We start from the raw sequence: 15,976 nt of genomic DNA, 5'->3' as shown, positions 1-15,976 counted from the left end.
AAACTATTATAAGATACGATATAATATTCCCAGACAGCACAAGACATGCCAGGGAATGTCCCACTTGTCCTCACAATCTCCTAATATCGCGATATCCTATGAATATCCTATGAATATGCAACGGGACGTCTCAAAACCAAAGGACTCGAGCAGGTATAACGCACGGGTTCACGAACATGTCGCTCCCGTACGCGCACGGCTTGAGACCTCTAAACGTATATGTTTGTCTCTTTCTCTTTCGTCGCGTCGGTTTTGCGCCCTTTAAGGTTGGGGTTAGCGTCATCAAACAGACGCTATATGTAGAATTATCATAGTTTTTGAGTAATTGAGTAATAATAGTGAAAATTTTATTTGTTTTATATAATTATATGAGCGTGCGTTATAAATAATTAATATTATTTATCAAAATACTCTAAAATTGAGTAATAATAGTGGAAATATTATGTGTTCTATATAATTATATGTGCGTGTGTGTTATAAATATTGCAGCAACATATTGAAAGGGGGGCAGATATAAACGATGGTAATTAAAGCTTTCTGTGTACTGTTATTTGAAATACTATTTTACTAGTACAAATAGAATTTTTAATTTAATGCTAACATTTCTACCCTGCCAGCTTATCCAGCAGCCATGCCTAATTTTGTATCAAATGCTGTGTTTGAAAGAGAATTAACAAAGAAGAAATGCTCTCCACTATGTTTGTTGGAGGAGCTTCAACTTATGGAGGCTATTCTTCTGAGCAAAGATATCAAAATACAATTGGTAATCAAAAGTTTATATAGATTTATTTTTATTTGTTAACTTTATCATATACTAAACAAACTTTCTCTTTATATTCTGTATTTAGCCATCAGAGTCCAGCTATGAAAATCCATTTTTGATGATGGTTTGGACAAAGAATTTTGCTAGGGACGAGGAAAGGGCAAAAATAAATTTTGTGATCTAGTGCCTTGCGATGTCATCACAGGTAATTTATATATCTTATACTTATGATGTGTTGTAAATTATGAATTAAACTAATATATAATTAATTCCAGGAATTGCTTTGAAAAATTTGCCGCATGAGACATAGTTTACTGTTTCAGAGGCTGCAAAAAGCTGGCTGCGACGTGCCAATAAATATTATACAAGGTATTTTTGTGAGATGTGTACTATATGTTTTTCCTATTTACAAAAAAATCATGATTATTGACTGGTTAGTTGTATCAATGTTAGTGCAAAATTTGTGCTGTGTACACATTTTTAGATGTAAAAAACCAAGTTTAATATTCACTCGTAATGACATCAAATTGTGTCGATGTATTTGGAATTAGAGATTATTTTATAAATCTCTGTCTATTTTGATTGATGTATCGCTCTTAAAGAACTTACTCATATATATATATATATATATATATATATACATATATATGCATTTATTCATTTGTTTTCTATTTCAGGAGAGAAAATCAACCATGAACTAGGATTGAATGCCGAATTAATTATATTTTTAATATTGTAAAATAAGTTATTTTGAATTAAAGTTGTATATATTAAATTTTGTTATAAAATTATCTCAGGATTTTGTTATTTTGTAATAAAAGTTTACTTTGTGAAATTGTGTTCTTTTATTTTATTTTTAATCCAAATTTATTTTTCATCTAAAAAGTAAAAAACAATTCCATAATTATATCCTATTCATGTCCGGTTTATGTCCGGAATATCCCGCGCGGGATATCCTACAGAACGTCCCATAGGTGCGACATATTAACATGTTTCGGATAAGATGAGGATAAGCGGGATATCCGTAAGGCTATCGCAGGGACAATGAATGTCCGCGCGTGGATATCCTGTGGACGTTTTCCAGGATGTCTTGTGTTGTCTGGGTTATTATGCAAATTTTTAATTATGCTACAGAACAAGAAAAATTGCTGCCTTTGCATATGTGTGGGCTCAATAAAAAAATGGCGTAGCTAGATATATAAAAACTCTGTTTGTATATAGTATTTCTAAAAATTGTTCAACAAATGTTTATATTAAAGTTGAGCAAACTGAAACTAAGTAACTTTTTATTTAGTCATGCTCGACAAATACTATTATTATATTATGTAAATAAATTACAATTGTAATCAGGTTATACATTTACTATGTCCATCACAACAAAGTGACTGCAATCGATTATATATCATGTTTTTATCGATATTTTAAATCGGATAAGTAAAATTCCTAGATTAACAATAATATTCTATAACGCTAGTAAGTTTTAGGCAGCATAATATAAAATCATAAGCATAGTTGCGATATAAATATATTATAGTAAGACAGATTCAATTTTGTCAGCTGAAACTAAAATAGTCTCCGAATGCTCGCTTGTCTATAGTTTTACATGTTAAATTAGCGTTCTTTCCATTGATTTCCACTGCAATGCTACGTTATTTTGAATAATAAAAATTAAGCTTATTTTTGGCAATTTTTTAACATCAGCTTTAAATATATCTCGCGACATAAGATAGGCATATTTGTGTAATTGCCTGCAGCAAGCGAGTAAAAGAATAAGGGACCTAGCTTATCTGAAATCTATCGCACTTTCCAAATATTTAAACAGTATTAACGTATCTACTTATGATTTTTTTAAAAAGTGTACATAAACACTGATTTTTTTTTAAAAAAAAAACAGCCTTATGTTTACTGCTGCTGCTCTGTCTGGTACTGACTTTTGATTATATTGAAAATGTGTTGCGAGTGCATGTTTATTAAAAAGACAAAATGTTTATGTATGAAATTTATACATTGGTGGTAGACTAGAATATATATAAAGCATACATATGTATGTATTATAAAAAGTGACCAAATTTGAAAATCAATATTTTTATATTTATCTTGTTGTAAGTGAATAATTATTTATTTATTACACAAATTATTATAATATATGTAATAATATTAAAATATAGTTTTATAAAATATATATATTATCAACTTGTCTTCTTAACTCCACTTCAATATTCAAATTGATTTAATAATCTTTAGCTTATTGTGTGTGTAATATACAACTGTGGTGTACATATTTTATTATCTTAGTAATAACCATATCATATCGAAAGAATTGACCCATTTAATGCCTAAATGAAACGTAAGTACTAATTAATCTAATTAGATTGGGTTTGATAATATAATCGACTGAAAGGGTTTAGAATTTTCAGAAATGCTTTTGATAAAAGATACTGTAAACAACAGAAAAATGCATGGACCAGTTACAATGTTGATTTATTTCTGGATAGCATATTGTACCTGACGTCTTTTTTTGGTTTTTAACCCTTTGAGGGAACAAATAATTCTAGCATATAACTGTGTATGTGAAAAGTGAAAAGTGGTGTTGTGTGTCAAGAACGTAATGAATTACTATAAGGTTGTTCGGAAAGTTACTTCGTTTTTTACCACCAGAATTTAACTATTTTTTTTAACCTAACATCACATTTAAGCCCTATAATTATTATATTATTTGAAAACTTATATTTCAAGGTTTATGTGTAAAAAATTCTAATTGATTACATGCAGTAGTTGTTGGATGGTGCCACTTTCAATACGGAAAAATTAAGCAGCATTTTCGACTTATTTTACTCTTTTTATGTAGAAAAGGTAAAAATACTGTTCGAGTCAAAATGAAACTGACCGATGTGTATAGAAATGGCGTGTTGATAGTAGGACAAAATTAGTTTGCTAAATTTCATTCCTGGTATTTTGATGTTCAAGATGCATTAAGTCCAAGAAGTACGATTGAAGCTAAAAAAGACGCGAGAAAAGCATTAAGTAGTTGATGCAAACCGACGAATAATAATATCTAAGATAATAATACATGAGTAAAAATTTATCGAATTTAACAGTTCATGACAAAACTCAATGTATAGTTCTCATAGAAAGTTACGTGTGTCGTCACACTGGCGTCCGCCATTCGCCCTGAAAAGTCTTGAAAATTATCAGGTTTTAAAGCGAATTTTTACTAGGAATTTCAAATGGGATGTAAGGAATACAATACACACATTTGTCCATGAAACAAAAAAAGAACCTGCTCAAAACAGGTGCAAATTTGCAAGAAAAGGGTGATGCAGTATGTTTGGTAAGATTTTAAAGGAGTTGTTCATTTTTCAGCTTTTTCAGTATAACATAACAGTTAATTTGGATGCCTTATATCATCATCTGGATGAACTAAATGATATACTTCAATAGAAAAGGTCAGAATTAACCCACAACAAGGTATAGCCCCGTATCAAAACGACGCAAGACCTCACAAAAGTTTGGTCAATCGCCGGAAGCTTTTGAAGCCCGAATGGAACCTAATTTTGAAAATTCATCATATTATCCAGACTTGCCATAATCGGACCATTATTTGTACCGGTCACTAAAAAAAATTTTAGGCGGTGAAATCTTTACCTGAAATCAGTCTGTAAAAAGCACTTTGATCAGTCTTTTGTCAATAACCACCAAAACATTTATGATTTCGGAATTATGCTAATACCAGAAATATGACAAAAGATGTTCTATCAAAACTGCCAATACATAATTTATTAAAGTAATTTTTTATTATACGAAAATTACGTGCAAAAATGTCTATAAAAAACGAAGTTACTTTTCGAACAACCCAATATATTGTCTTTCCTTATCTATGATTGTCTAGGGCATAGGTTCCCAAACATGTTTGTGCCGTGGACCCCTTGCGATATTTTTCGTTTTGTCATGGACCCCCTATATTATGGTTTATCCGGGACAGTTCCGGATTTTCATCTTTTGGTCCGGGTTTTTTCAAAATCAATTTTTGTCCCGGATTTTTGAAAAATATAGGTTTGAATCTCATTTAAAATTTCCCTAATTAAATTTGTTTTTTCTTAATAAAAATTAAATTACAACTACTTATCAAATTAATTATGTGAATCAATGTGTTTTTTTATCTCTTGTAAAACGTTATGAATGAGAAAATTGCTGATTACAAAATTCCAAAGGCGAATTTAATTTCATAAAATTAAAAAAAAAAGAAAACAAACAAGCCCATAGTAATTTTTTCAAGTTATATAATCGAGTTAGAATTCTTACTAATAGTCCGCAATTGTAATTTGAAAATATATTTTTGAACAAACTGTTCTTTATTGTATTTTTAAATGGTATCTTTTTACTACGTAACATATATTTGTTATTTGTGATACTATTAACAGATCGTCTTATGCTCAACTTAATATATCGAGCAACAAAATGAATTTAAAATGGACTTTGCTAAAATAAATATATTAATGAGTTTAGTTTCAAAACTTAAGTAATAAATAGCGGCTTTATAATTATTTTTAATACATCATCAAATTGATCATATGTTATTTTAGAAAATTAAGGTATGATGCCATGCAACCAGTTACAACATTAATCCACGTGGAACAACTGACGGTAGAACTGCTATAATAATCAGAAACATCATTAAGCACTACCAAACCTATAACATTTGTCAGTAAACATTTCATATAAGCAACTTTCTTCAATAACCAACCCAGAAATAAACTATATCTGTAATTTATTGTCCACCAAAGCACAAAATTACCTGTGAAATTTGAATGTCCAAGAGTTTAGTTCAAAACACTTGAGTCGAAATTCGTTGCTGAAGGGACTAAAATTCAAATAAAATTTTGTTTATCGAATCCAAATAAGTGGTATCTATATCACACTTCGTTAAATTGCCATTTAAACCTCTATATTTCGTATTTATAAATTCTAAGGGCAAAAATCTTACCAAAATTAAGCTTTTCAACAGCCAGCATATAGTTTAACCACAACTCGAACGCCTACATGCTACAACTTACATACTTTATATAAATATGTAATTTTTTCTTTACTTTTTGAATCATTTCTAAATATTGCCAACTATATTAAAAGATTTATTACAAATCTATATATTATATTATCGTTTAACGTAAATAAATAGATTTTAACATGGTGTATTGTAATCCACTGCAGTGGACCCCCATTTTCATTTCGTGGACCCCCAAATTTTGATTTTGCCGCCGTGGACCCCTTGAAAGTTGCCATGGATCCTGGGGGTCCATGTGGACCACTTTGGGAATCACTGGTCATAGGGTAATGAGAGCCAAGCAACTTTGTTGCGTATGCGAATACCTTTAGAAACCTGCATTCTGACCTGCCAACTTCACTGCGCTTCGAATTTCAGTCAGATTCGCCGTGCAGTCTACAGTCTATCTCTCGACGTTCTCGATGGTGTTTATCAATTCGTTCCCCGTTCCTTGTGTTATCGTTTAGCGTTCGCCGTTCGACCAATCACGAGCGAACAAATATCAAAATTGATTGTGAGAGCAAACGTCACAAACACTCATTATCAAAATTCAATCGTAATGTGACATCTGATCTAGAGAATTATATTTTGAAAAACATGTCTTTATCTTTTATACATATTCTATAATATTTAACAATAACAATTATTTGTTTATTTTGATGTAACATAAGATGGAAGCAGTACCTGTGACTTTGATTGTGAAGGCACCAAATCAACAGATAGAAGACCAAACCATACAATGCGAACTATCGTGGACGATAAAAAAGCTAAAAGGGTATCTCTCAGAAGTTTATCCTAGCAAGCCTGTAAGTATTCTTTGACATCATTCATTTATTTTAATTTCATTATGCAGTTGACAGCAAAACGTCAAATGAAGTATGAAAGCAAGCTGATTACCCAAATAAGTAGTACAAATGTTAGCACTTATATGGCAATATCTAACCACAACATATAGGTTTTGTATTTAACTATGGCAAAATTTTTCATTTTGCAAAATGATAAAATACTAAAATGTGCCAAATTGCTTAATAATACAATGTACTTTAAGTGCCTGCTCAGCAATATCATGCTTGTAGTTCTAAATAATTTAAATAATCAGCTCGTATTAGAAGATTATCAAATATAATCAAATTAACTTATGACTACATATATTTGCAGTACTAAAGTGAAATAAAAACTTATGATCTATATACATTACTACAAATTGTGCAGTTAGTACTTAAACAAATTAAGAAATTTGCTTAATGACAGAATTATTGAAAGCTGCTTTCAAGAGTTGAGACAAGAAATAGTTGGTCCCTTGTATTAATGCTATATTCGAATTAAACAATGTACAGATCGGTTAGACCATTAAATCCTTTGTGATTTTCTTTATTTATTTTTATGCTTTTATTAATTTGTTTGTTTTTTTATTACATTACATATTAATTTTATTACATTACAAATTAAGAAATTTGCTTAATGACAGAATTATTGAAAGCTGCTTTCAAGAGTTGAGACAAGAAATAGTTGGTCTCTTGTATTAATGCTATATTCGAATTAAACAATGTACAGATCGGTTCACCATTAAATCCTTTGTGATTTTCTTTAGCATTTTTTATTTATTTTTATGCTTTTATTAGTTTGTTTGTTTTTTTATTACATTACATATTAGATAAATCAGCGCTTGTTGTTGATGATGCAATAATGTCATTTATTACAGTTTGTAATTTGTGTAACTACATTATTCAATACATGATTTTGAAATTAAAGAATTAAAAATTTGAATGAAAATTAATTAATTATCGCTATTATCCTACAGTTACTTGCAATCTAATTTAATCTTACTTTACTTTGATTATTAATTATAAATAAGCCTGACAAGAGCCAGAAATATTTATTATTAATTACGGCTTGCTTATGAATAAATAAATAAATAAATATTACTTTCAATGTGCATTTGAAAATAGAAAATTAACGTGAGCATGTACTAATAAAGGCGAATGTATTTCTTCAATAGAAATATTTGACTCTTGTGTTACTACTATATTCAAATTAAACAATGTACAGATTGAAGAAACCATTAAATGTTTTATGAGTTTGTACAGTATTTTATTTATTTTTGTGTCCTTATTAATTTAAAACCCTTAATCAAAAAGTAATTGATTGTTAGTTTTTGAACTTCATGTTTAAATATTAGAAATGAATTTCATCAAAATTAAATTGTTTAATCTTTTTTTTTCATTGAATTGCAATTTGATTGCAAATTGAATTTCATCAAAATTAAATTGTTTAATTTTTTTTTTCATTGAATTGCACATTTGATAATATAATCAGTGCTTTTTATAATTTGTGTAAATACATAATTAAATACATAATGATTTTGATTTAAAAAAAATTGAAATTGAGATGAAAATTTATTAATAATTGATATTATCCTACAGTTACTTGCTATCTAATTTAATTTTACTTTATTTAATTGTTAACTATGAATATTATTAACTAGATATATTATTTACTATTATACTTTACTACTTTCGATTTGCATTTGAAAATAAGAAATTAATTGGAGCATACATTTTAAAGGTGAATGTATTTTTTTATAGTTTATATATCTCTAAATATCAGATTAATATAACTGAGACAAAATTGATTGAATTAAATGATCTATAATTTATTTTAACAGCAATTGACTGGAATAAATCAATCTAATCTTAATGGTATATTTAATATTACAACATAATACTGATACTTTGCATTTGCTAAAGAAGCATAATTAACTTCCCGAAGGAGTAATTTGTTTTCACCAGGAAATCCGGTTTGCTAGTTTTGTTTCCTTTGGGGTTTCAAGCCATATTGAATCATTTTTTGTTTTCATCAATCTTTTGTTCATATTTTCTCAAAAACGGCTAGACTAGCGTCTAGCGACAATCGTCCAAATAGTTTATAATTTCTAGCAGAAAATTGCAAAATATTTCGTTCGCGTTTTAGCCAAAAATGTATTTTTAATGAAATTTAACATTACGATACAGTTTATGATCTGAAATATAGGTTTGCAAATTTTTTGAGTCCTTGTGCTTTGCTGTGGGCTCCCTAGATTTGTAACTGTACAAAAGTTTAGTATTAAACATTTAAAGTAAAATAATATGTTAAGTATATACATTTATTAATGGAATTTAAGATGACAAACTAAAGTAAACGATGATTACTCATACATCTTACGGCTAATGATGCCTGTCTACATATTTTTTGTTAGTTTGAGATCAGTAATAATGCTAAACTTTTGTTCTATTAGGGATTGCAATGTCTGTTTAGTACATACAAGCATGTGATTATGCACTATAATTAATATAATTATGGATATTATAAGTCTGTTTGAAAAATATGAATTGGAAGTCGCATTGATTAGTTTTTAGTGAAAGCGAAAAGTCATTATTTTCGAAATAGACAATTAAACATTTTATTTAATAAAGTTGAAGTAGATTGTTTACATATATTGGGAAGTTCATTCAACTTGTCTGAAAGCAAAATGCCTCTTACATCTAGTTTTTATTCTATTTGCATATAAAATAAAATTTATACTAAATTGATTTATCAATAATGGTAAATAAATTATATCATAAGTTGCAATAGAAATTGTGCCACTATGATGTAATGAAATACGTAATTCAAAAATTATTATTTTAATTGCACTAATATTATTTCTAGAGTACGGAAGAACAGAAACTTATCTATTCGGGCAAGTTGTTATCTGACACTGTTGTTCTGAAAGATATATTACGTAGATATGAAGGTCAAGATACCCATACTGTTCATTTAGTTTGCATTCCCAAAAATGACAATATTAAAGTGAAGACAAAATGTCAGACAAAAGGTCCAGTAATTGATCCAATACCAACGAATCAAAGAGAAAATGCAAGTACCACTTACCAGAGAATTTTGTCAAATAGTAGCACTAGTTCATCGAGTGAAGCGATAAATCAACAGTATGGACAGAGGAATGATTTGGCTAATACACAGCCAGTGCCCCAATGGAATAATGTTAATGGAACACCATCAAACCAAGTTGTTGTACAAAATCTGTTATGGTTGAACCAAGTTTATACACAGTATATAACACAATATATGCAAATGTAAGTTAACGAAGTTAAGATGCATTTAATAGTTACAGTTCTACAGTCATATTTAGATACATACCATTTTGGCAATTTTTTGCCAAATCATATTTTGTAAATACTCATGTGTAATACTATTAATATACTTGTTAGATTACAACACGGAATGGTTCCAGAAAATGCTTATCTTCAAATGCTGCAGACGAATTCCATAAATATTCAATCAAATTCTCGGATTTCTGAAAATGACACAGCTCCACAAGCCCCAAATGTATGGTCAAGTAAAAAGATAATAATAAAATTTCAGTTCTGATTTAAAAAACTAAAATTCAAAAATAGCAACAGTTTATGAATAGACTCAAATTTAACCTAGAAAATTTGATTGTGTTTTGTTTTTGTTCTGTGCAATTAACTGTGATGAGAAACATTACAAGATGTTTTTTTATTTATTATGCCTGTGTACTTTTCTACAGGATCCTGAAGTTGAGCAAGCTGCTGCTGCTGCTCCAATAAATGCTGTTGGTGTTGGTATACCGGCTGATGAAGTTGAGGGTGAACGTGATTGGCTGGATTGGTTTTATTTCTTGAGCAGAATAATGGTCCTTTTTAGCATTGTCTATTTCTATAGTTCACCAATCCGATTTTTAGTTGTCCTCATACTTGGAACTCTTGTACATTTGTGAGTATATATAATATAACTATATACTAACTAAATATATACTAACTATATATAGTATAACTATATGATTTGGTAGCATAACTATTTGTGGTATACATAGATCTTATATTACATGAACTGCCAGTCGAGCCGATACAAAATGTAAAAAGATCTTGTAACAAAGTTGATAAGATCATGGTAATGCTAGACAAATTGCTGGAAATGACTTGATCTGTGCAAGCCCCAAGTCATTCAACTTTTGGAGAATCATGCTATCATACAAATTTTTGTACATTAAATTTGAGAAATTTCAAATTATACTTTCTATATATAAACATAAATTCAAGATTTTATCTGAAGGATATGAAAGATATTCACGATTTTTGATATCGATTAATGCCTAATTTTCCGGTTCTCCTACAATACTCGCAAAGCATTCATTTATTTAATCTATCTTGACGTTTCTCGGCGGCACACCCTCGCAACAGAGAACATTTTTTTACTTGAGAAATGTAAGGGGACTAAGAGTCCATGTAATATAAGGTCTATGGTAGTATAGCAATCATAATCCTGAATTGATTTATGCATTAATTTATTATATCTCAGTTTATTTTATACCATGCTTTTTAAAACCAAAAGTTCTATGAAAATTTGATTTTAAAAGTCATTATTGAGGTATAAATTAATCTAAGCGTGCCATTACATTTATTTTTATGTGATGAACAACTTTATTGTTCAAAATGAAGTAAAAACAAAATATGACTTGAATACTTTGTTTTCAACTTTCATAATTTTCAAATTACTGATTAATATAAATGAGTCATTTGAGAAATTTGATATAAAACTGAACTGTATATAACGTCAAAGAACTATCAATTTGCTTGTGAGTGGAATATCATTATTAAAAGAAATTTTAGAAAAAAAAATTATAGAAATGTTTATTTCAGGTATCAAATAGGATTCTTTAGAAACGTTATGGCGGAAATTCACAACGAAAACAATAATGCACCAAATGCAAATGCTCCAAATAATAATGAAATTGTAGACAATATTGATCAAAACCAAGAGACTCCTACTTTTAGTACACATACCAGCACAACTCAACAGATTACCCCAAATGATGATCGACCACATTTATTCACAATATTGTGGACATTTGTGAGGGCATTTTTCCAATCACTAATACCAGAAACACCAAATGCTATATGAATGTGATATATTCTTTCTTTAAATTAATTCATACTATATTATATAAAGTATACTGAACGTTTTACTTTAATTGTAAATATTGTGATATTACTAATATATTCGGGCTTACTGGATTAGCTAGAAACAACAAATCTGATCCAACATTTGCTATATTTTGTAAATAACTATAAATAAATGTAAATATGTATATACATACATGTATGTATCTGATGCATACGTGTATAAATGTGTAATGGCAATTAATGGCAAACAGATCTGCCTAATTTGAAATTCTTGTATTATAAGTATGTTAAAATATTCTGTTTAAAATGAGTAGCCAAGCAAATAAATTTGGTATATAAATATAATAGGTACCAATAAAATATTCCATTGTATTTTTTGGCCTTATATTTATAGTAATAAGTTCAGAATTGTTTGCAGTGTTTATAATTTTATTAATTTAATTTCTTCAGAGTTATGAAATTTTAACAAGTGTTTAATAATGTTAGTCATTTAGAGCAAAAAATTGTATTTAAGTAATGGCAATAAAAATGTTTTTATTAACCTTCTGTTTAAAATCACATAGACATCATGCATGTTAAAACTTTAAAATTAGCTTTTTTTTATAACAAACTAAACAGATGGTGAAGAAAAATATTATTTAATTTAAATTTGAAACTTTTCTAAAAAGAAATTCTTTTCAAAGTTTTAAATTGATATTATTTTATTTATAAATATGTACGTATTATTTTGAATGGCTTAACATGTGTTTAACATTATTTCCTCACAATCAGTGTCATATAGGACAAAATGGAATGCAATGCATGCAAAAAATGCGGGCGCACGCCTTAGGGGACGCCAAAACGAGATTCGGATATGAAATTTATAATATAGAAAGGCTAGAATTTTTTTAATCTCTGATTTGCTAAACCCAAATATTAATATTACACATGCAAGAATAATCTTGCAAGTAATAAATAACATATCGAAATTTTTGGATGTGTTGAAAAGTTTGGATTGAAATTAGTTCGGTAGTGCGACAACGGTAGAAGACACAAAAGTTTGATTATGAGCACCCGCGAATTGCCTCGATCTTCTGAATAATTTTAAAATCAATGTATTTTTGCGCTTTTAGTTTACATTACATATATCTAAATTTTGTGTACATAAACACAGAATTATTAAAAAGTATTTAAAAAAATTAATGTGAATTTTGCATAATTTTCATGATGAACTGTTAAAATAGTTAAGATATAATATAGGGGGACGGGGGCGCGAAAAAATAATGGCATGCGGGCGCTGAGGCCCTGATATTAGGCCTATAATATTCTGGTGTATTACTTTAGTCTACGAAATCTATCGTTATAAAAACTAATCAACGTGATTCCCAATCAATATCTTTTGAATTGTTAGAATTGATTGAAGATTGTGCGCTAAAATGTGGACGAAAAATTTTATACAAATGTCTTTTAAATTTTTAAATCGGCCTAGCCGTTTAAAAAAAAACGTCGAGAAAACATATAATTAGCAAATCGGATTATTTCCCGAAACGGGCAAGTTATAGTCACAAAAAATCGACAAAGAAATTTTTTTATATATCTTTACGCTTTAGAGGTTTCTGAATATTTTGGCATGCCTTATTATTAGAAAAAATGGATGTATGTGTGTGTGCGGATACAAATTTTCGTCGACGATTTTGGGAACACCGATCAACCGATTTGAATCATTCAAAAAACATTTGATTCGTATTGATAAGGAGACATGCTGATTAGTTTTTGGCAAAGGCAGATCTAGCCGTTCCGAAGATACGTGGCAAAAAGTGCCAAAAATGCACCAAAAACTCAGTTTTGAAGAGAACGGAGCGTTCGATTTTAATAAATCAAAAAACATTTTCTAGTATTGACAAGATGAAAAACTGATTGAATATTTGGGAAAGCAGGTCTAGCGGTTTCGGAGATCTAGTAAAAAAAGTAAAAAAAATGCCATTTGGCGTTATTCAAATTAGTACCCATACATTAATTCATTCATTAGTGGCGCTAGGATCACCTCTTCTGACAGAAACTTCTGTCGATTGCGCACTCGGTCCTTATTTAATTTTTGTTGTATCTTTGATTTAAAATCATGCCGAATTGAATATTAACTTTAGGCGAACCTAATAAGTAATTTGAATTGTTATGTAATTATTCGTTAATTGTGTATAATGTTTATCTAGAATGAGTGATTTTTATTACTTGGATTTATCTTTGTTAGTATATAAATTTAGGTTATGTTCTAGTATAGCTTGCATTATCAGTTTAATTCTTTCACTAGCTAAATCCAAAAGTAATAATTAAATTATCTTTGCAGAGAATTAGCGCAAGACGATTCCAACGTTTCTATTATATATTTGAAAAAGAATATTATAAACAGTTTGAGGCAAATATTTGGAGAAATATCATCAAGTGTAAATATTGATATACTTAAATATGATTCATGTGAACGACGTGCTATAATCAGAGTGCCTGCAGAGCAATATGTTAAATTGAGGAGCTCCTTAACTTTATGCAGTACATATGAAAACATCAGTTGTGCATATAAAATCCATAATATTTCTCCTTCCTTGCTATCATTAATTGGTAACAGTAGAACCTATAGTCATTAGCTCTAATTACGTATTAAAGTAAAGTAAAATACTGAAGATGTCTTATTGTGAGAAAAAAGATGGTGGCAAAGACATTGTTATTTTTGCAACGAAAGAAGATCATGAAGTACCGAGTACGGTTACATTACCTGAACCAGAGCCGTCACCTGGGTTGATATTGCCAAATGGTGAAATTAATTGGAATTGCCCATGTTTAGGAGGCATGGCCACGGGACCTTGCGGAGTTTCATTTAGAGAAGCATTTTCGTGTTTTCATTATAGGTAATAGAATTATATTAATGGTCTTCAATTTTTTGCAAATATTGTTAGCTTTTGTTAATAGCTCGTTTTTCAATTTAATGTGAATTGATACTTAATTTTCTTGTTTCATTCATATTCAAAAAATTTGAATATGTAGCCTTTTTATTATGTTATGCAATTTTTCAGTGCACTATTATAGCTATGTTAGCAAATTAATAGAATCCAATTTTTTTCTATTAAACATTTATAACAAGTGACACCAATAATTTTTTGTTCAGTTCAAATTTTAATTATTCAATTAGTAATCAGTTATATTTTTATCGAAACAGATAGTGTGTGATTCATCTTTTTCTTCTAATTCTATGGTATATAATATAACATATTATTCTATTTACAATATTTATTGAGAATCTTGTTTAATTTTCAATGTATTTTTGCATTTGTTCGCAGAAGTACTGTTCACTACTTCAAGTTCAAAATACTTAACTCTGAAACACATCTTTAAATTTTGATTCTACATATTTAAATCATTTTAAGTAACTATAATAAAATAATATTTATTTACATTTCTAATTAATTCCAGTGAGGCTGATCCGAAAGGTAGTGACTGTTTTGAGAAATTCAAGGATATGCAAGATTGTATGTCACAATATCCAGCTCTATATAATAAACAAACCGGAGATGACGATGATGATGACAGTCCTTTAGACAAAGCATTTGATCAGAGCGGCCAAGAGACGATAGATACTTCAAAAGATGTAGAAATTGAGAAAACAAGTATACAAAACAAATCTGATTCTGTATAAAATTTGTAATTTCTTGAAGTTATAAATGTCACATATGCCTGATAGAATTTAGTATTGTTTAAAAATTTATGATTAAGTTTATTGTAATAGATGAAATGAATTATAGACCATGTAAATGAAATCAGGTTTTTTTTGTGTAACCATTTCGTATCAAACCAGATTCTATTTCTGCTATCCCGAGTACATCTCACCTCTTTATTTACATATTATCTTCAAATTTTTCTTAGACGATAATTTTTCGACTTTTTGTATTACGTATAAATCTATGATCGTAGGCATAACAATGCACATTATAGTCTACAAAAATATCAAATTATTGAAGAAATTATTGTGAGTATACATTTGTACTTGTGAGTGGATATTTTGTGGATATTTTTTTGTATTACTAAGTGGATTAGACACCAATTGGCTATATACAGTTAACTATATAGTAATGTAATCCTGTTATTTATACAAACACATACACAGGCACCTATATGTACACGTACATACATAAACTTGCAAATGCACCTATATGCAGACTCAAACACACTAGTAAGGTTAAC

The 15,976-nt window shown here is 29.0% G+C and overlaps 4 protein-coding genes and 1 long non-coding RNA gene across 6 annotated transcripts in view; all 5 read left to right on the top strand.

Annotated features, from left to right (window-relative positions):
• The window catches only part of LOC113378567 (hypoxia-inducible factor 1-alpha), a 112,112-nt gene that overhangs the window by 14,719 nt on the left and 81,417 nt on the right, over positions 1 to 15,976 (top strand). The window lies entirely within an intron of this gene.
• Positions 381 to 1,488, top strand: LOC113378572. Its single transcript, XR_003367198.1, has 5 exons — positions 381 to 523; positions 618 to 763; positions 849 to 968; positions 1,039 to 1,132; positions 1,441 to 1,488. It is a non-coding gene; the product is annotated as an uncharacterized LOC113378572 (long non-coding RNA).
• Positions 6,270 to 12,308, top strand: LOC113378568 (homocysteine-responsive endoplasmic reticulum-resident ubiquitin-like domain member 2 protein). Of its 2 annotated transcripts, XM_026619114.1 has the most exons (6): positions 6,270 to 6,610; positions 9,492 to 9,916; positions 10,052 to 10,169; positions 10,372 to 10,577; positions 11,504 to 11,597; positions 11,664 to 12,308. In XM_026619114.1, exons 1-6 carry the CDS (start codon positions 6,476 to 6,478, stop codon positions 11,763 to 11,765), a joined length of 1,080 nt encoding a protein of 359 aa, XP_026474899.1. In that variant the 5' UTR covers positions 6,270 to 6,475; the 3' UTR covers positions 11,766 to 12,308. The 2 variants fall into 2 exon arrangements, with proteins under 2 accessions (XP_026474899.1, XP_026474898.1); XM_026619113.1 differs by having other exon boundaries at positions 6,280 to 6,610; positions 11,504 to 12,308.
• LOC113378571 (ribonuclease P protein subunit p14) lies at positions 13,873 to 14,416 on the top strand. Its single transcript, XM_026619118.1, has 2 exons — positions 13,873 to 13,989; positions 14,091 to 14,416. The coding sequence occupies exons 1-2, from the start codon at positions 13,958 to 13,960 to the stop codon at positions 14,383 to 14,385; spliced, it is 327 nt and encodes a 108-aa protein (XP_026474903.1). The 5' UTR covers positions 13,873 to 13,957; the 3' UTR covers positions 14,386 to 14,416.
• Positions 14,275 to 15,466, top strand: LOC113378570 (mitochondrial intermembrane space import and assembly protein 40-like). Its single transcript, XM_026619117.1, has 2 exons — positions 14,275 to 14,646; positions 15,209 to 15,466. Exons 1-2 carry the CDS (start codon positions 14,423 to 14,425, stop codon positions 15,429 to 15,431), a joined length of 447 nt encoding a protein of 148 aa, XP_026474902.1. The 5' UTR covers positions 14,275 to 14,422; the 3' UTR covers positions 15,432 to 15,466.

The sequence above is a fragment of the Ctenocephalides felis genome, unplaced genomic scaffold (assembly GCF_003426905.1).
Source record: "Ctenocephalides felis isolate EL2017-DRISC unplaced genomic scaffold, ASM342690v1 CF-g0.4_SCAFFOLD_01886, whole genome shotgun sequence".
Lineage (NCBI taxonomy): Eukaryota > Metazoa > Arthropoda > Insecta > Siphonaptera > Pulicidae > Ctenocephalides > Ctenocephalides felis.
This window is presented reverse-complemented; position numbering and strand designations above follow the sequence as displayed.

Bases quoted from the DNA above. Each gene is read 5' to 3' on its own strand.
- LOC113378570 (XM_026619117.1), top strand. From the start codon at position 14,423: ATGTCTTATTGTGAGAAAAAAGATGGTGGCAAAGACATTGTTATTTTT. The intron at 14,647-15,208 runs GTAATAGAATTA...AATTAATTCCAG, and splicing joins TTTTCGTGTTTTCATTATAG to TGAGGCTGATCCGAAAGGTA.
- LOC113378568 (XM_026619113.1), top strand. From the start codon at position 6,476: ATGGAAGCAGTACCTGTGACTTTGATTGTGAAGGCACCAAATCAACAG. The intron at 9,917-10,051 runs GTAAGTTAACGA...TATACTTGTTAG, and splicing joins ATAACACAATATATGCAAAT to ATTACAACACGGAATGGTTC. The intron at 10,578-11,503 runs GTGAGTATATAT...TGTTTATTTCAG, and splicing joins CTTGGAACTCTTGTACATTT to GTATCAAATAGGATTCTTTA.
- LOC113378571 (XM_026619118.1), top strand. From the start codon at position 13,958: ATGAGTGATTTTTATTACTTGGATTTATCTTT. The intron at 13,990-14,090 runs GTTAGTATATAA...TTATCTTTGCAG, and splicing joins TATTACTTGGATTTATCTTT to AGAATTAGCGCAAGACGATT.